The sequence below is a fragment of the Oncorhynchus clarkii genome, chromosome 5 (assembly GCF_045791955.1).
Source record: "Oncorhynchus clarkii lewisi isolate Uvic-CL-2024 chromosome 5, UVic_Ocla_1.0, whole genome shotgun sequence".
Lineage (NCBI taxonomy): Eukaryota > Metazoa > Chordata > Actinopteri > Salmoniformes > Salmonidae > Oncorhynchus > Oncorhynchus clarkii.
Window position 1 is genome coordinate 8065235 of NC_092151.1, and position 20552 is coordinate 8085786.

The 20552-nt window shown below is 43.1% G+C and overlaps 1 protein-coding gene across 1 annotated transcript in view; it reads right to left on the reverse strand.

Moving 5' to 3' along the window:
- Nucleotides 1–20552, reverse strand: part of LOC139408287 (fibrillin 2a) — a 231743-nt gene that overhangs the window by 75568 nt on the left and 135623 nt on the right. Inside the window, exons 30-38 of the mRNA XM_071151997.1 lie at nt 16751–16931; nt 15989–16062; nt 14812–14934; nt 12671–12793; nt 10344–10469; nt 9368–9490; nt 7580–7702; nt 5826–5984; nt 5192–5260 (exon numbers count right to left, since the gene is read on the reverse strand). Coding sequence (XP_071008098.1) covers nt 5192–5260; nt 5826–5984; nt 7580–7702; nt 9368–9490; nt 10344–10469; nt 12671–12793; nt 14812–14934; nt 15989–16062; nt 16751–16931 — 1101 coding nt within the window. The remainder of the gene's footprint in view (nt 1–5191; nt 5261–5825; nt 5985–7579; nt 7703–9367; nt 9491–10343; nt 10470–12670; nt 12794–14811; nt 14935–15988; nt 16063–16750; nt 16932–20552) is intronic.

Genomic DNA, 20552 nt, shown 5'->3' on the forward strand with positions numbered 1-20552 from the left:
TCTCTGAGAAATTGAAGATGGACCACAGGAAGATTGAGGTGGAGCGCGCCCACAGGATTCGAAAACCAACCACCGGCCCAGGTGACAGGCCCAGGCCGATAGTGGTCAAGTTCCTGAGGTTCAAAGACAATGTAGCTGTTCTGGAAAGAGCCAAGAACTTGAGAGGAACATATATCTTCCTCAACGAGGACTATCCTGAAGCTGTGCGCCAGAAGAGGAAAGAACTGATCCCAGCCATGAAAGCTGCCAGAGCGTGTGGGGACATTGCGTACATCCTCTACGACAGACTCATTGTCCATCCTCCCTCCCAGAAGTCTGGAAGGGATGAGAGAGCCAAGCATATGGGTTCATAGCCTCAACCCTGCAGCAGACGCACACACACACACACACACACACACAAATTGATTAATGGACTGCTGAATATATATATTCTGAGACTCACTTAGATTATTCATTTGATGATACATCAGTAGCAATACAAGGACATAAAATCTATAGAAGAGACAGGAATGCTTATGGGGGAGGTGTTGCTGTATATATTCAGAGCCATATCCCTGTAATGCCTAGAGAAAATCTTATGTCAAGTGTTATTGAAGTGTTGTGGTTGCAGGTTCCCTTGGCTCATCTAAAGCCTTTCCTTTTGGGGTGTTGCTATAGGCTACTAAGTGCTAACAGTTAGTATCTAAATAATATGTGTGAAATGCTTGATAGTGTATGTGATGTAAACAGAGAGGTCTACTTTCTTGGAACCTGAATATTCACTGGTTTTCATCAAGCTGTCCGCTCAACAGGAAGCTTCTCACTGTAACCAGTGCCTGTAATCTGGTTCAGGTTATTAATCAACCTACCAGGGTGTTTACAAACACTACAGGAACAAGATCATCCACATGTATCGATCACGTTTACTAATACGGTAGAACGTTGTTCTAAAGCTGTATCTGAACCCATTGGATGCAGTGATCACAATATACTGACTATATAGTGACTATTGTGAATATATCCAGTAAAGACAAAGTTCCAACAGCTGGGCCTAAAATAGTTCTATAAGAGATCATACAAAACTTTTTGCTGTGACTCTTCTGTGGACTATGTTAAGTATATGTGTTGGTCTGATGTGATAAATGAGGAGCATCCAGACGCTGCACTTCATGAATTTATGAAATCGCTTCTTCCAATTATTGATAAACATGAACCTGTTAAGAAACTGACTGTTAGAACTGTTAAGGCTCCATGGTTTGATGAGGAATTGAAAAACGGTATGGTTGAAAGAGATGGGGCAAAAGGAGTGGCTAATAAGTCTGGCTGTACATCTGATTGGCTGACTTACAGCAAACTGAGAAATGATGTGACTAAACTCAACACAAAGAAGAATAAACTTTATCATGAAGCCAAGATCAACGATATAAAGACTGATGGAAAAAAACTTTGGAGTATTTTAAATGAAATTATGGGCAGAAAGACAAATTCAACTCCCTCTTTCATCGAATCAGATGGCGTATTCAATTTTGTAAAGTTAGTGTGGGAGAGGTGGAAAAATGATTGTTAATTATCAATAATGACAACTTAGATGGAAAGCTACTGAGGATGGTAGCTGACTCTATAGCCACTCCTATCAGTCATATTTTTAATCTGAGCCTAGAGGAAAGTCTTTGTCTTCAGGCCTGGAGCCAAAGAAGTCATTCCGCTACCCAAGAGTGGTAAAGCGGCCTTTACTGGTTCTAACAGCAGACCGACAGTTGAAGTCAGAAGTGTATACATACACCTTAGCCAAATACATTAAACTCAGTTTTTCACAATTCCTGACATTTAATACTTGTAAAATACTTGTAAAAATGTCCTTTCTTAGTAAGATCCCCACTTTATTTTAAGAATGTGAAATGTCAGAAAAATAGTAGAGAGACTGATTTATTTCAGCTTTTATTTCTTTCATCACATTCCCAGTGGGTCAGAAGTTTACATACACTCAATTAGGGTTTGGTAGCATTGCCTTTAAATTGTTTAACTTAGGTCAAACATTTTGGGTAGCCTTCCACAAGCTTCCCACAATAAGTTGGGTGAATTTTGGCCCATTCCTCCTGACAGAGTCAGGTTTGTAGGCCTCCTTGCTCGCACACACTTTTTCAGTTCTGCCAACACATTTTCTATAGGATTGAGGTCAGGGCTTTGTGATGGCCACTCCAATACCTTGACTTTGTTGTCCCTTAAGCCATTTTGCCACAACTTTGGAAGTATGCTTAGGGTCATTGTCCATTTGGAATACCCATTTGCAACCAAGCTTTAACTTCCTGACTGATGTCTTGAGATGTTGCTTCAATATATCCACATAATTTTCCTCCCTCATGGTGCCATCTATTTGTGAAGTGCACCAGTCCCTCCTGCAGCAAAGCACCCCCACAACATGATGCTGCCACCCCCATGCTTCACGGTTGGGATGGTGTTCTTCGGCTTGCAAGTCTCCCCTTTTTCCTCTAAACATAACGATGGTCATTGTGGCCAAACAGTTCTATTTCTGTTTCATCAGATCAGATGACATTTCTCAAAAAAGTATGATCTGTGTCCCCACGTGCAGTTGCAAACCGTAGTCTGGCATGTTGATATAGGACTCGTTTTTACTGTGGCTATAGATACTTTTGTACCTGTTTCCTTCAGCATCTTCACAAGGTCCTTTGCTGTTGTTCTGGGATTGACTTGCACTTCTCGCACCCAAGTATGTTCATCTCTAGGAGACAGAACACGTCTCCTTCATGAGCGGTATGACGGCTGTGTGGTCCCATGGTGTCTATACTTGCGTACTATTGTGTTTGTACAGATGAACGTGGTACCTTCAGGCGTTTGGAAATTGCTCCCAAGGATGAACCAGACTTGCGGAGGTCTCCAATTTTCTTTTTAGGTCTTGGCTGATTTCTTTTGATTTTCTCATGATGTCAAGCAAAGAGGCACTGAGTTGAAGGTAGGCCTTTAAATACATCCACAGGTACACCTCCAATTGACAGTCAACTTACTGTATGTAAACTTCTGACCCACTGGAATTGTGATACAGTGAATTACAAGTGAAATAATCTGTCTGTAAACAATTGTGGGAAAAATGAGTTGTGTCATGCACAAAGTAGATGTCCTAACCGACTTGCCAAAACTATAGTTTGTTAACAAGAAATGTGTGGAGTGGTTGAAAAATGAGTTTCAATGACTCCAACCTAAGTGTATGTAAACTTCTGACTTCAACTGTATACGCTTGCTGCCAGCTCCTAGAAAACTGTTGGAAAGGACTGTGTTTGACCAAATACAATGCTATTTCTCTGTAAACAAATTAACAACAGACTGTCTGCATGCTTATAGAGAAGGGCACTCAACATGTACTGAACTGACAGAAATGACTGATGATTGGTTGAAAGAAATAGATAATAAGAAGATTGTGGGAGCTGTACTGTTAGATTTCAGTGCAGCCTTTGATATTACTGACCATAAGCTGTTATTGAGAAAACTTAAGTGCTATGGTTTTTCAACCTCTGCCATATCGTGGATTCAGAGCTATCTATCTAATAGAACTCAGAGGGTTTTATTTAATGGAAGCTTCTCTAATGTCAAACATTTAAAGTGTGGTGTACCGCAGGGCAGCTCTCTAGGCCCTCTACTCTTTTCTATTTTTACCAATGACCTGCCGCTGACATTAAACAAAGCATGTGTGTCCATGAATGCTGATGATTTAACCATATACGTGTAACAGCTCTCATTTGTAGAATGAAGAGTGGACCAAGGCGCAGCGTGGAAAATGTTCATGATTTGAATATTCAAAAACACTTAAACAAAATAACAAACGTGAAAATGAAAGCGCACAGTTCTGTCAGGCACAGACACTAAACAGAAAACAAGATCCCACAAACTCAGGTGGAAAACAGGCTGCCTAAGAAATGATTCCCAATCAGAGACAACGATAGACAGCTGCCTCTGATTGGGAACCATACCCGGCCAAAAACAAAGAAATAGAAAACATAGAATTTCCCACCCGAGTCACACCCTGACCTAACCAAACATGGAGAAGAATAAGGATCTCTAAGGTCAGGGCGTGACAATACGCATCAGCAACCACAGCTAATGAAGTCACTGAAACCCTTAACAAAGAGTTGCAGTCTGTTTTGGAATAGGTGGCCAGTAATAAACTGGTCCTGAACATCTCTAAAACTAAGAGCATTGTATTTGGTACAAATCATTACTTAAGTTCTAGACCTCAGCTGAATCTGGTAATGAATGGTGTGGCTGTTGAACAAGTTGAGGAGACTAAATTACTTGGTGTTGCCTTAGATTGTAAACTATCATGGTCAAAACATATAGATTCAATGGTTGTAAAGATGGGGAGAAGTCTGTCCATAATAAAGAGATACTCTGCTTTTTGACACCACACTCCACAAAGCGAGTCCTGCTCTAGTTATATCTGATCTTGATTATTGTCCAGTCGTGTGGTCCAGTGCTGCAAGGAAAGACCTAGTTAAACTGCAGCCGGTCCAGAACAGGGAGCCACGTTTTGCTCTTCATTGTAGTCAGAGGGCTGATATAAATACTATGCATTTCAGTCTCTCTTAGCTGGGAGTTGAGGAGAGACTGACAGCATCACTTATTTTTACAAGAAACGTTAATGTGTTAAATCCCGAATTGTTTGCAGAGTCAACTTACACACAGCTCTGACACACACACTTATCCCATCAGACATGCCACCAGGGGTCTTTTCACAGTCCCCAAATCCAGAACAAATTCAAGGAAGCGTACAGTATTAAATAGAGCCCTTATTGAAGGGAACTTCCTTCCATCTCATATTGCTCAAATAAACAGCGAACTTGGTTTAAAAAAACAGATAAAGCAACACCTCTCCCCCATGTGACCTAGATAGTTTGTGTGTATACATTGGTATGTAGGCTAAGTGTGCCTTTTTAAAAACGTATGTAGTTCTGTCCTTGAGCTGTTCTTGTCTAATGATGTTCTGTAATATGTAATTCTGTATTATGTTTTGTGTGAACCCCAGGAAGAGTAGCTGCCGCTTTTGCATCAGCTAATGGGGATCCTGATAAAATACCAAATACCAATACGAATGAAAAGAGAGCATGCATTATGAATTGTTTTTCTGCACCTATGCAGTACAGTATGCAAGGCATAGTTAAAGTAGTTTACCAGAGATCTATTTTAGTAAGCGGATGGTTACCTTCTAGTATGATGGTGACTGGGTTGGGCCTGAAACCCTCTCCTCCTGGGCAGAGTGTATTATAGTCCGCTGCAGAACACACTTCATATCAGTACACTCATATGGGTTATACACTTCAAGTATAGTTTCCATTTTGTCTGTTGTTGAGTAACAAAGGCTCCATTTACACAGGCAGCCCGAATTCCGATCTTTAGCTCAAAATACCAATTATTGGCAAAATATCAGAATTGGGCTGCCTGTGTAAACACAGCCAAAAGGTTTGAATGTAACAGGACCAATCATTGAACAAGTAGTGAGAACTGTAATGTAGAACTGACTGAATTCAGAAACCGTAGTGAGGAGGTTTAGCCAAATCAGACTAACCTGTTGTGTACGAGCATAAAATATAATATTGTAAATCTAAATGCATACTTTGTTAACCTACTCAGAACGACTACAGCACTGTTGTGAGTATGTATCGTTATAAGAGTGTGTGAGCCTGTACATAAAGGAATTAAATAATTTAAATAATTTAAATAATGTTTTTGCCCGGCACCACTATTCTCACTATTCCCTCCTTTTCTTCATTGAGCCTCTACACACGCAACGATACAGGAAGTTAAATAAACAATCACATAGTCAAACAGAGTCTTACTGGTGTTGGGAGCGGAGCAGAGTTCACAGGGGTTTCCCCAGGCACGCCCCAGGGAGCAGCAGCAGGAGGAGCGGCTGACTCCCACTCCCACCTCCACACTGCAGGACCGCCTGTCACCCCTGGGTCCATGCTCCAGGAAACAGTTCCCCACACGTGTGTCTGGTACACAAGAGAGGAGGAGGAGGAGAACCAACAGGGTTGTGTTCATTAAGGCACGCAACTGAAAAAAACTTTTTAAACATTTTGGAACAGAAAATAAAAAGGGAGAGTTTCTTATGGGTTTAATGTTGTTTTTTCTTTCTCTCTCCATTTGGTGCCTAATACATGACTCAGAGGAGTAATTACAGTTGACATCGGTGAGACCACGGGGTTCATTAGGGCAGTGTTTCCCAACTCCAGTCCTCCAGTAACCCCAACAGTACACATTATGTAGGGCAGTGTTTCCCAACTCCAGTCCTCCAGTAACCCCAACAGTACACATTATGTAGGGCAGTGTTTCCCAACTCCAGTCCTCCAGTAACCCCAACAGTACACATTATGTAGGGCAGTGTTTCCCAACTCCAGTCCTCCAGTAACCCCTACAGTACACATTATGTAGGGCAGTGTTTCCCAGTCCTCCAGTAACCCCAACAGTACACATTATGTAGGGCAGTGTTTCCCAACTCCAGTCCTCCAGTAACCCCTACAGTACACATTATGTAGGGCAGTGTTTCCCAGTCCTCCAGTAACCCCAACAGAACACATTATGTAGGGCAGTGTTTCCCAACTCCAGTCCTCCAGTAACCCCTACAGTACACATTATGTAGGGCAGTGTTTCCCAACTCCAGTCCTCCAGTAACCCCAACAGTACACATTATGCAGGGCAGTGTTTCCCAACTCCAGTCCTCCAGTAACCCCAACAGAACACATTATGTAGGGCAGTGTTTCCCAGTCCTCCAGTAACCCCAACAGCACACATTATGTAGGGTAGTGTTTCACAACTCCAGTCCTCCAGTAACCCCAACAGTACACATTATGTAGGGCAGTGTTTCCCAACTCCAGTCCTCCAGTAACCCCAACAGTACACATTATGTAGGGCAGTGTTCCCCAACTCCAGTCCTCCAGTAACCCCAACAGTACACATTATGCAGGGCAGTGTTTCCCAACTCCAGTCCTCCAGTAACCCCAACAGAACACATTATGTAGGGCAGTGTTTCCCAGTCCTCCAGTAACCCCAACAGTACACATTATGTAGGGCAGTGTTTCCCAGTCCTCCAGTAACCCCAACAGTACACATTATGTAGGACAGTGTTTCCCAACTCCAGTCCTCCAGTAACCCCTACAGTACACATTATGTAGGGCAGTGTTTCCCAACTCCAGTCCTCCAGTAACCCCAACAGTACACATTATGTAGGGCAGTGTTTCCCAGTCCTCCAGTAACCCCAACAGTACACATTATGTAGGACAGTGTTTCCCAACTCCAGTCCTCCAGTAACCCCAACAGTACACATTATGTAGGGCAGTGTTTCCCAGTCCTCCAGTAACCCCAACAGAACACATTTTTGTTGTAGCCCTGGACAAACACATCTGATTCTACTTGTCAACGAATCATCAAGCCCTCAATTAGTATAATTTATCTGGAGGAACAACAAAAATGTGTGCTGTCGGGGGTACTCAAGGACCAGAGTTGGGAAACACTGCATTAAGACACGCAATTGAGAATGTTTTTAAAACGTTTTGCCATGAAAAAATAAAATGAGCTTGTAATAACTTACCTACACATCCCACCCCTGTAGGGTTGAGTTCAAAGTCCGGAGGACAGTTACACTCGTAGGAGCCATCGATGTTCACACACAGCCCGTTCACACAGTTGATGGGGTCCTGGCACTCGTCCACGTCTTGGTTACACACACACACAGACACAGACACACACACGCACGCACGCACGCACACACACACACACACACACACAAAAAAAGCTTTCACTTTTCAAAGACTTTTCAAACAATAAATATAAATATGCTATAAATATAATATGAAATATGATATACTACGATCCCCAATGATCATAAATGATTTGTACAGCAGCTTCCATGAGACTTGGCACTTTGACACCACTAAAAAAAAAATCTCCCCATCAAAATGTTGGAAAACTATGGAAATATGAAAACCATGAATCATGGTGGGTGGTGGTATTCAGAAACCCCCCAGAGATCCTACACTGTAAACCTCACCATTCTTCTACCAGTTTAAACCTTCAACCCCCATCCACTTCAGACTGCACTGACACCCCATAAAGGAGCGCATCCAGGTTAAAAGGTCATTTCATCATATCTGGAGCAGAACAGAGACTGCTTAGCCTGCTTCCAAAAATGGTACCCTACTCCCTATTTGGTGGAGCACTACATCGGGAATAGGATCCACCTCCACTGCAGGTTTAGGAGGATGACATCAGAGTTAGTCTGAGGCTTGTGGGACGATCAGACATGTGTCCTCAGTCACCTTACCTGGTCACACAGATGGGTAAACAGAGAGAGGGACAGAAGGCTATACGGGAAGATAGATGGAAGGATGGACAGACAGACAGGAAGGTAGACAGATAGAAATACAGACTGACTGACATATTGACAGACTGACAGACTGACTGACTGACTGACTGACAGACTGACAGACTGACTGACAGATTGAATGACTAAAACAGTGGTAACGTGGGTGAGATAGATTGGTAGACTGAAGGATAGACAGAGGGGCAGCCAGTCAACCAGCCAGCTGGCCAGAGGCAGCCAGCCAGAGCCAGCCAACCAGCCAGCCAGCCAGCCAAAGCCAGACAGCCAGCCAGTGCCTCCCAGCCAGAGCCGGGGCAGCAAGAGCGAGCCAGCCAGTCAGAGCCAGCCAACCAGCCTGAGCCAGCTAGCCAGCCAGTCAGAGCCAGCCAACCAGCCTGAGCCAGCTAGCCAGCCAGTCAGAGCCAGCCAACCAGCCTGAGCCAGCTAGCCAGCCAGTCAGAGCCAGCCAACCAGCCTGAGCCAGCTAGCCAGCCAGTCAGAGCCAGCCAACCAGCCTGAGCCAGCTAGCCAGCCAGTCAGAGCCAGCCAACCAGCCTGAGCCAGCTAGCCAGCCAGTCAGAGCCAGCCAACCAGCCTGAGCCAGCTAGCCAGCCAGTCAGAGCCAGCCAACCAGCCTGAGCCAGCTAGCCAGCCAGTCAGAGCCAGCCAACCAGCCTGAGCCAGCTAGCCAGCCAGTCAGAGCCAGCCAACCAGCCTGAGCCAGCTAGCCAGCCAGTCAGAGCCAGCCAACCAGCCTGAGCCAGCTAGCCAGCCAGTCAGAGCCAGCCAACCAGCCTGAGCCAGCTAGCCAGCCAGACAGAGCCAGCCAACCAGCTTGAGCCAGCTAGCCAGCCAGTCAGAGCCAGCCAGTCAGAGCCAGCCAACCAGCCTGAGCCAGCTAGCCAGCCAGCCAGAGACAGCCAACCAGCCTGAGCCAGCTAGCCAGCCAGCCAGAGACAGCCAACCAGCCTGAGCCAGCTAGCCAGCCAGCCAGACGGACAGACGGTCATGTCATACCTGTACAGTTGCCTCCGGAGCGGTCCAGCTCATAGCCGTCGTTACAGATACAGCGGAACATGCCGGGGATGTTCTTACACGTGCCAAACACACAGATATTCTGGAAGGTACACTCGTCAATGTCTGCAGAGAATCGTCAGGAGACAACGCAATCAACACATTTACCTTTTTACTTATTAATGGAAATTATCTTCATGTATATATGCAGTTATTCATATTTTGCATGTCCAAAGTACACACACATTGGCCACTTTAATAAATAGATCACTAGTCACTTTAACAATGCCACTTTAATAATGTTCACATATCTTGCATCCTTCATCTCGTACTGTATTGTGTATACTGTATTTTATACCATCTATTGCATCTTGCCTATGCTGCTCTGTCATCGCTCATCCATATATTTATATGTATATATTCTTATTCCATTCCTTGACTTAGATCTGTGTGTATTAGGAAGTTGTTGTTGGAATTGTTAGATATTACTTGTTAGATATTACTGCACTATCGGGAACTAAAAGCACAAGCATTTCTCTACACACGCAATAACACTCTGCTAACCATGTGAACGTGACCAATACAATTTCATTTGATTTTGAGGGTGTACAGTATGTCATTGCACTCGTGTTCCCAATGACGCCCTTAGGGGAAATGTAGTATTGTACTTGGTATTGTTACGTATTTGACACAAACCTTCTTGTACAGGTTTGAATGAATAGAAACCTATATTGCATCAATAATGGCTCATCATTGGGGTGGCATTGGGCATTATGATGCTCTACACGATACGTGTTAAGTCGGCACTTGACGCTGATCTGGGATCAGTTAAAAATTTTCCCCTCTAATGGTTAAGGTTATGATAGTGGGAGGGGAAGCTGATCCTAGAGCTGTACCTAGAGGAAACTTCACCCCGGAGCTGCTATACACTCTATGAATGGACTGTGAGATAGATAGGGGACAGGTGCCAGGGACTCACCTTGGCAGGTGCGTCTGTCCGGGGCAGGGGTGAAGCCCATCTCACACTCACAGCGGTAACCCCCCAGGGTGTTGAGACACTGGCCGTTCTCACACAGATTCACGTTCTCTGCACACTCATCCTCGTCTGTCACCACATGGGGATCAAACAGGGTTAACATCATATCTTCAAGACAATTCAGTGATGGAGAAGGACATTGAATTGTTATACAGGCCAATGCCCATACATCCATGGTTGAGATGGGTCAGAGGGTCGGAAAGTGTTGATGATCCCTTGGTCAGAGGGTTGGAATGTGATGATGATTCCTGGGTTCAAGGGTTAAGAGGTCAGCGGGTCAGAGGGTCAGAGAGTTAGAATGTGTTGATGATCCCTGGGTCAGAGGGTTAGAATGTGTTGATGATCCCTGGGTCAGAGCGTCAGAGGTCAGAGGGTTAGAGGGTTAGAATGTGTTGATGATCCCTGGGTCAGAGGGTTAGAGGGTTAGAATGTGTTGATGATCCCTGGGTCAGAGGGTCAGAGGGTCAGAGAGTTAGAATGTGTTGATGATCCCTGGGTCAGAGGGTCAGAGAGTTAGAACGTGTTGATGATCTCTGGGTCAGAGGGTCAGAGGGTTAGAATGTGTTGATGATCCCTGGGTCAGAGGGTCAGAGGGTTAGAGAGTTAGAACGTGTTGATGATCCCGGGGTCAGAGGGTCAGAGGGTCAGAGAGTTAGAACGTGTTGATGATCCCTGGGTCAGAGGGTCAGAGAGTTACAGAGTTAGAACGTGTTTATGATCCCTGGGTCAGAGGGTCAGAGAGTTACAGAGTTAGAACGTGTTGATGATCCCGGGGTCAGAGGGTCAGAGGGTTCGAATGTGTTGATGATCCCTGGGTCAGAGGGTCAGAGAGTTAGAATGTGTTGATGATCCCTGGGTCAGAGAGTTACAGAGTTAGAACGTGTTGATGATCCCGGGGTCAGAGGGTCAGAGGCTTAGAATGTGTTGATGATCCCTGGGTCAGAGGGTCAGAGAGTTAGAATGTGTTGATGATCCCTGGGTCAGAGGGTCAGAGAGTTAGAATGTGTTGATGATCCCTGGGTCAGAGGGTCAGAGAGTTACAGAGTTAGAACGTGTTGATGATCCCGGGGTCAGAGGGTCAGAGGATTAGAATGTGTTGATGATCTCTGGGTCAGAGGGTCAGAGAGTTAGAATGTGTTGATGATCCCTGGGTCAGAGGGTCAGAGAGTTACAGAGTTAGAACGTGTTGATGATCACGGGGTCAGAGGGTCAGAGGGTTAGAATGTGTTGATGATCCCTGGGTCAGAGGGTCAGAGAGTTAGAATGTGTTGATGATCCCTGGGTCAGAGGGTCAGAGAGTTAGAATGTGTTGATGATCCCTGGGTCAGAGGGTCAGAGAGTAAGAGAGTTAGAATGTGTTGATGATCCCTGGGTCAGAGGGTCAGAGAGTCAGAGAGTTAGAATGTGTTGATGATCCCTGGGTCAGAGAGTCAGAGAGTTAGAATGTGTTGATGATCCCTGGGTCAGAGGGTCAGAGAGTTAGAATGTGTTGATGATCCTTGGGTCAGAGGGTCAGAGGGTTAAAGGTTTGGAGGGTCGGGGAGGAATGTGTTGCTTTGGTTAAAAGCCTCTACTAAATTACTATACACAAACATATTTTTATTTACAAATAAAGCATTTAAGAGAATTAAATTAACTGAATGTGAAAATATATGGACCTAGTATTGGTTATTACTAGAACACAGTACATAACAGTACCTAACACTGGTTATGACATGAACACCAACAGTAGCATGGACAATACGGACAAGCCAACTCTCTGCAGCTTTAACGGTTACCACAGTAAAATACACTGAGTGTACAAAACATTAAGAACACCTGCTCTTTCCATGACATAGCGCGACCAGGTGAATCCAGGTGGAACCTATGATCCCTTATTGCTGTCACTTGTTAAATCCACATCAATCAGTGTAGATGAAGGGGAGACAAAATATGTAAGTGCCTTTGAACGGGGCATGGTAGTAGATGTCAGGCACCCCGGTTTGTGTCAAGAACTGCAACGCTGCTGGGTTTTTCACGCTCAACAGTTTCCTGTGTGTATCAAGAATGATCCACCACCCAAAGGACATCCAATCAACTTGACACAACTGTGGGAAGCATTGGAGTCAACATGGGACAGCATCCCTGTGGAACGCCTTTGACACCTTGTAGAGTCCATGCCCCAGCGAATTAAGGCTGTTCTGAGGGCAAAAGGGGGGATGCAAGTCAATATTAAGAAGGTGTTCTTAATGTTCGGTACACTCAGTGTAGACAGAGTGTGAGTGTGTTACCTGAACAGGTGAAGCCGTCTCCAGTGAAGCCCTCAGCGCAGGCGCAGCGGTAGGAGCCGGGTGTGTTCAGACACTTGGCGTTGGCACTGCAGTGGCTTGTTCCATTGGTGCACTCATCCATATCTACAATACACACACACACACACACACACACACACACTCACCACTGGGCTAGGGCTCTACCCAAGTTCAAATCGGTCCAATCAGAAAATGTCTAGCAACCAATTTCCGTATAGAAAGAGTATTCATTCTCATTTTGCTAAATTTTCGATACATGAGTTGAATCCTAGCTAATACAAATGAATTTCCAGAATGGATTGTATCAGAGCCTTGAGCAAGGTTCCAAACTGCCCCACGGCTGACTGCCCTACGGCTGACTGCCCCACGGCTGACTGCCCCACGGCTGACTGCCCCACGGCTGACAGTACCACGGCTGAAAGTACCACGGCTGACTGCCCCACGGCTGATACATGGCTGACTGATCCATAGCTGACTGATCCATAGCTGACTGCAACATGGCTGACTGCAACATGGCTGACTACAACATGGCTGACTGATCCATAGCTGACTGCAACATGGCTGACTGCAACACTGCTGACTGCAACATTGCTGACTGCAACATGGCTGACTGCAACATGGCTGACTACAACATGGCTGACTGATCCATAGCTGACTGCACCATGGCTGACTGATCCATAGCTGACTGATCCATAGCTGACTGATCCATAGCTGACTGCAACATGGCTGACTGCAACATGGCTGACTGCAACATGGCTGACTGCAACATGGCTGACTACAACATGGCTGACTGATCCATAGCTGACTGCAACACTGCTGACTGCAACATGGCTGACTGCAACATGGCTGACTGCAACATGGCTGACTGCAACATGGCTGACTCCAACATGGCTGACTACAACATGGCTGACTACAACATGGCTGACTACAACATGGCTGACTGCAACATGGCTGACTGCACCACAGCTGACTACAACATGGCTGACTGCAACACGGCTGACTACAACATGGCTGACTGCAACATGGCTGACTGCACCATAGCTGACTGCAACACGACTGACTGCAACACGTCTGACTGCACCACAGCTGACTGCAACATGGCTGACTGATCCATAGCTGACTGATACATAGCTGACTGATCCATAGCTGACTGATCCATAGCTGACTGCACCATAGCTGACTGCAACATGACTGACTGCAACATGGCTGACTGCAACATAGCTGACTGATCCATAGCTGACTGCACCATAGCTGACTGATCCATAGCTGACTGCACCATAGCTGACTGATCCATAGCTGACTGCACCATAGCTGACTGATCCATAGCTGACTGCACCACGGCTGACTGCACCATAGCTGACTGATCCATAGCTGACTGCATCATAGCTGACTGATCCATAGCTGTATGTGTGTATCGGGGAGTGGGGTAAAAGCAAAAAGTAATTTCCATGCAATGAATATGATCAAGTAGTCTTCTGCTTATGAAAGGGGATTGAATCCTTGCACTCAACATGACTATTGTGTTGATTGTTGTGTTCATCTGACCTTTGAACCCTATTTTAACCTCTTTTCTACCTGGATTCACAGTTCAAAAGGAATGCTGACTGTATGAATTAGCCAATCATTGTCTCACGTCAGACGGCGTCACTCCTACGACACGCTCGTCCCTCAACCGATATGTTTTAAAGGACGTGGAACTGATCTCTAAAAATCTAGATTTTGCCCATCCGCCTAACACTAGCTCCTAATTCTGAAAAAAATCACTCCGCTCTCGGTAGCTATGACGCACCAGTTGCTATGGCAAACCATGCTAGACCAGCTGAGCAAACCTGCTCCAGCTAGCAGCCTAGTGCAAGATGTTTGAAGGGCCATACAGTAGCTAGTTTGCCAGAAACCGACTGAATCCCTGTCAAGGCTCTGATGAAGATCGAAGATCTGAACATACATTTGCAACCATTAATGTATTTTGTGTTTTGCAGAGAAGTTGATTTGATTGATCATTATTTATTTGTTTCCCCCAAGATACAGTTCCTTTTTTTTTGTCTAGTATCTGAGCCAGTGGAAAGTGTATACATTCAGAGTATGGACTGAGCAGATGGAGGTTGGAGGCTGGGGGCTCCTACCTATACAGTTGACTCCGTTTCCCACCCAGCCGACACGACAGGAACAGTGGAAGTCCCCGGGGGTGTTGATACAGTTGGCGTTGACGGCACAGTTGTGAGCCCCGATCTCACACTCATCCATGTCTACACAGAAGGAGTGACATTCAGTAATTCCAATACAGGACATCTCACAGAAGCCAGACATATTTGCTTTAATACATTTCAATAAATCCATAATTAATGTTGATTTACAGTACCAGTCAGAAGTTTGGACACACCTACTCATTCAAGGGTTTTTCTTTATTTGTACTATTTTCTACATTGTAGAATAATAGTGAAGACATCAAAACTATGAAATAACACATATGGAATCATATAGTAACCAAAAAAGTGTTAAATCAAAATAGATGTGAGATTCTTCAAAGTAGCCACCCTTTGCCTTGATGACAGCTTTGCACACTCTCGGCATCCATTCAAATACTTTACTGAATACAAGACTATTTAATTTAATGAGTTCCAACACTCTACATCTTTATTTTGGTACTCATATGTACCAAATACCCTGAAGGTTATTCAACAAGCTATAGCTAATGGCTAAAGTTAATTGTGTAAAAACCTTCTATAAACAAACATAACTAGCTACCTTTCTTTGCCTGTTCACTAACTAGATACAGAGACTAGCTGCTTGACTTTCAACGTTAGCTAAAGTTAGCTAGCTAACTAATCAAAATGTCTGTTTGCATTAATTGATTGACCTCAGCTTGAATACCACCATATAGCTAGCTATCTGCAGTAGCCTAGGTTTGTTCTCAGCCACTTCTGTCAGCCTGTTGCAGGCAGCAACAGCTGTGTTGTTGCTCGACCCGGTTAGATAGAACTCTGTGAGATTCGTCTGAAAAGATGTTAGCAAAAAGGTAGCACATTGTTGGTTCTTAATAGACGAAAATGTGCACGCAAGGGCGATAAATTCTACATTTATTAAAACATTTTTTCAAGGTCACTTAATGGACGCTACTCTGAAATCTCCAACGACCCTGATACAAATCCAGCATGTGGTTCTTGGTAACGGCAGGACAGCTCATGACGAGAGGCGGGGACTGTATTGTGTACCTCCGATCAAGTTGATTTGCGAATGTTCATCAACAATGTTGTCCTATTGGCTTAGATATTGTGGCAGGGAGATTTGACTCTCTCTCACCTGTACATCCAGAAGTTCCCTTCTTGACTGAGTAGCCAGGCTGACAGTGGCAGATGAACGATCCCTTGGTGTTCATAGATTTAGACAAAGGCCAAGTAGGCTACCGTGGCTATGTGAACATAATATAGGTCTACTAGAGTGATTTATATGACAAGACTACGTTAACATTTGTGTGGTGTTCAATGTAAGCCTACATTCTTGACATTTAGCCACACCACCATATGATCTGATATGTGTGTGTGTGTGTGCGCAGTTGCGCTCCCGTGTTCACGTGCACACATGTGTGTATGAGTGCGGACGTGTGTGTACTTGTGTGTGAGTGTGCTCCCGTGTAAACGTGTGTGTATGAGTGTGTGTGTGTGTGCTCCTGTGTGTGTGTGTGTGTGTGTGTGTGTGTGTGTGTGTGTGTGTGTGCGCTCCTGTGTGTGTGCTCCTGTGTGTGCTCCTGTGTGTGCTCCTGTGTGTGCTCCTGTGTGTGTGCTCCTGTGTGTGTGTGTGTGAGTGTGCTCCCGTGTAAACGTGTGTGTATGAGTGTGTGTGTGTGTGTGTGTGTGTGTGTGTGTGTGTGTGTGTGTGTGTGTGTGTGTGTGTGTGTGTGTGTGTGTGTGTGTGTGTGTGTGTGTGTGTGTGTGTGTGCGTGTGTGTGTGCCCCTGTGTGTGTGTGTGTGTGTGTGTGTGTGTGCTCCTGTGTGTGTGTGTGTGTGTGTGTGTGTGTGTGTGTGTGTGTGTGTGTGTGTGTGTGTGTGTGTGTGCTCCTGTGCGTGTGTGTGTGTGTGTGTGTGTGTGTGTGTGTGTGTGTGTGTGTGTGTGTAGATACCTATGCAGAGCCTCATGTTCAGGGCAGCCATAAAGCCGTCGTAGCACAGACAGTGGTAATCCCCTGGGATGTTAGTGCACTGTCCTCCGTCACATATGTCAGGCTCCTGCTCACACTCATCCACATCTGGAGACAGAGAGGGAGGGGGACGAGGGGGAAGCGAGGGAGAGGGAGGGGGATGAGAGGGAGAAGAACATGGGGGAGATGGCAGGGAGGAGTAAAAAAGAAGGAGAGAAATACAGAAAGTAGAGTGAGTTTGGGGAGAGAGAGAGTAAGAGAAAACAAGAGAGAAGGACAGTGAGTGAGGGAGGGAGGGTATAAAAGAGAAAGTTAGAGAGAGAGAGAGAGAGAGAGAGAGAGAGAGAGAGAGAGAGAGAGAGAGAGAGAGAGAGAGAGAGAGAGAGAAAGTTAGAGAGAGAGAGAAAGTTAGAGAGAGAGAGAGAGAGAGAGTGGAAAAAGAGCGAACGTTATTGAATGTAATAAATAGCTAGCATGACATGGTAGCTAGCATGTTATTGAATGTAATAAATAGCTAGCATGACATGTTAGCTAGCATGTTATTGAATGTAATAAATAGCTAGCGTGACATGTTAGCTAGCATGTTATTGAATGTAATAAATAGCTAGCATGACATGTTAGCTAGCATGTTATTGAATGTAATAAATAGCTAGCATGTTATTGAATGTAATAAATAGCTAGCATGTTATTGAATGTAATAAATAGCTAGCATGTTATTGAATGTAATAAATAGCTAGCATGTTATTGAATGTAATAAATAGCTAGCATGTTATTGAATGTAATAAATAGCTAGCATGTTATTGAATGTAATAAATAGCTAGCATGTTATTGAATGTAATAAATAGCTAGCATAACATGTTAGCTAGCATGTTATTGAATGTAATAAATAGCTAGCATGACATGTTAGCTAGCATGTTATTGAATGTAATAAATAGCTAGCGTGACATGTTAGCTAGCATGTTATTGAATGTAATAAATAGCTAGCATGACATGTTAGCTAGCATGTTATTGAATGTAATAAATAGCTAGCGTGACATGTTAGCTAGCATGTTATTGAATGTAATAAATAGCTAGCATGACATGTTAGCTAGCATGTTATTGAATGTAATAAATAGCTAGCATGACATGTTAGCTAGCATGTTATTGAATGTAATAAATAGCTAGCATGACATGTTAGCTAGCATGTTATTGAATGTAATGTAACGACCCTGGGTTTATAAGCACTAGACATAACAGCCGGTGAGCAGCTGAGTAGAAAGTATGAGTCAACTTCAGTCATCAGCATCTCTGACTGGCTGTCTGTCTGACTGGCTGTCTGTTTGACTGGCTGAATGGTTGTCTGTATGACTGTCTGTATGAATGGCTGTATGACTGGTGGTCTGTCTGTATGTCTGACTGTCTGTCTGTATGACTGTCTGTATGACTGTTTGTCTGACTGTCTGACTGGCCGACTGGCTGACTGGCTGCTTGACTGGCTGTCTGGTTGACTGGCTGACTGTCTGTCTGTCCGTCTGGCTGACTGTCCGTCTGTAAGAGTGATGGCTGCCCTGGACTGTATACCTTTACACAATACCATCCAGGCACTATAGGCTGGAATGGGGATGCCAGAGTTAGGGGTTACATACAGTACAGTACAGGTGGCTATGCTGTACACTGTGTACTGCAGGTGGTTTCAATATTGCTTGAATGAATATATCATACAGAGAGCTAGGGTTATAGAAGTGGTGGGATTGCATTATGCCCTTATTTTGAAATGTTGTCTTTAACAGTGGAGTCAATTCCGTTTGAACTTTATGAATGGAATTTGACAAATTAAGTAACCAGGTATTTTACTCACATACTGTATATAGTAACCAGGTATTATATACTGTATAGAGTAACCAGGTATTATATACTGTATTTAGTAACCAGGTATTATATACTGTATAGAGTAACCAGGTATTATATACTGTATAGAGTAACCAGGTATTATATACTGTATATAGTAACCAGGTATTATATACTGTATATAGTAACCAGGTATTATATACTGTATATAGTAACCAGGTATTATATACTGTATATAGTAACCAGGTATTATATACTGTATAGAGTAACCAGGTATTATATACTGTATAGAGTAACCAGGTATTATATACTGTATAGAGTAACCAGGTATTCTATACTGTATAGAGTAAGCAGGTATTATATACTGTATAGAGTAACCAGGTATTATATACTGTATAGAGTAACCAGGTATTATATACTGTATAGAGTAACCAGGTATTATATACTGTATAGAGTAACCAGGTATTATATACTGTATTTAGTAACCAGGTATTATATACTGTATAGAGTAACCAGGTATTATATACTGTATAGAGTAACCAGGTATTATATACTGTATAGAGTAACCAGGTATTATATACTGTATAGAGTAACCAGGTATTATATACTGTATAGAGTAACCAGGTATTATATACTGTATAGAGTAACCAGGTATTATATACTGTATTTAGTAACCAGGTATTATATACTGTATATAGTAACCAGGTATTATATATTGTATAGAGTAACCAGGTATTATATACTGTATAGAGTAACCAGGTATTATATACTGTATTTAGTAACCAGGTATTATATACTGTATATAGTAACCAGGTATTATATACTGTATAGAGTAACCAGGTATTATATACTGTATAGAGTAACCAGGTATTATATACTGTATAGAGTAACCAGGTATTATATACTGTATAGAGTAACCAGGTATTATATACTGTATAGAGTAACCAGGTATTATATACTGTATAGAGTAACCAGGTATTATATACTGTATAGAGTAACCAAACCAGGTATTATATACTGTATAGAGTAACCAGGTATTATATACTGTATAGAGTAACAAGGTAGTATATACTATATAGAGTAACCAGATATTATATACTGTATAGAGTAACCAGGTATTATATACTGTATAGAGTAACCAGGTATTATATACTGTATAGAGTAACCAGGTATTATATACTGTATAGAGTAACCAGGTATTATATACTGTATAGAGTAACCAGGTAGTATAAACTGTATAGAGTAACCAGGTAGTTTACTCACATACTGTATAGAGTAACCAGGTATTATATACTGTATATAGTAACCAGGTAGTATAAACTGTATAGAGTAACCAGGTAATTTACTCACATACTGTATAGAGTAACCAGGTATTATATACTGTATTTAGTAACCAGGTATTATATACTGTATATAGTAACCAGATATTATAGACTGTATATAGTAACCAGGTAGTATAAACTGTATAGAGTAACCAGGTAATTTACTCACATACTGTATAGAGTAACCAGGTATTATATACTGTATAGAGTAACCAGGTATTATATACTGTATAGAGTAACCAGGTATTATATACTGTATAGAGTAACCAGGTATTATATACTGTATAGAGTAACCAGGAATTATATACTGTATAGAGTAACCAGGTATTATATACTGTATATAGTAACCAGGTATTATATACTGTATAGAGTAACCAGGTATTATATACTGTATAGAGTAACCAGGTATAATATACTGTATAGAGTAACCAGGTATTATATACTGTATTTAGTAACCAGGTATTATATACTGTATATAGTAACCAGGTATTATATACTGTATAGAGTAACCAGGTATTATATACTGTATAGAGTAACCAGGTATTATATACTGTATAGAGTAACCAGGTATTATATACTG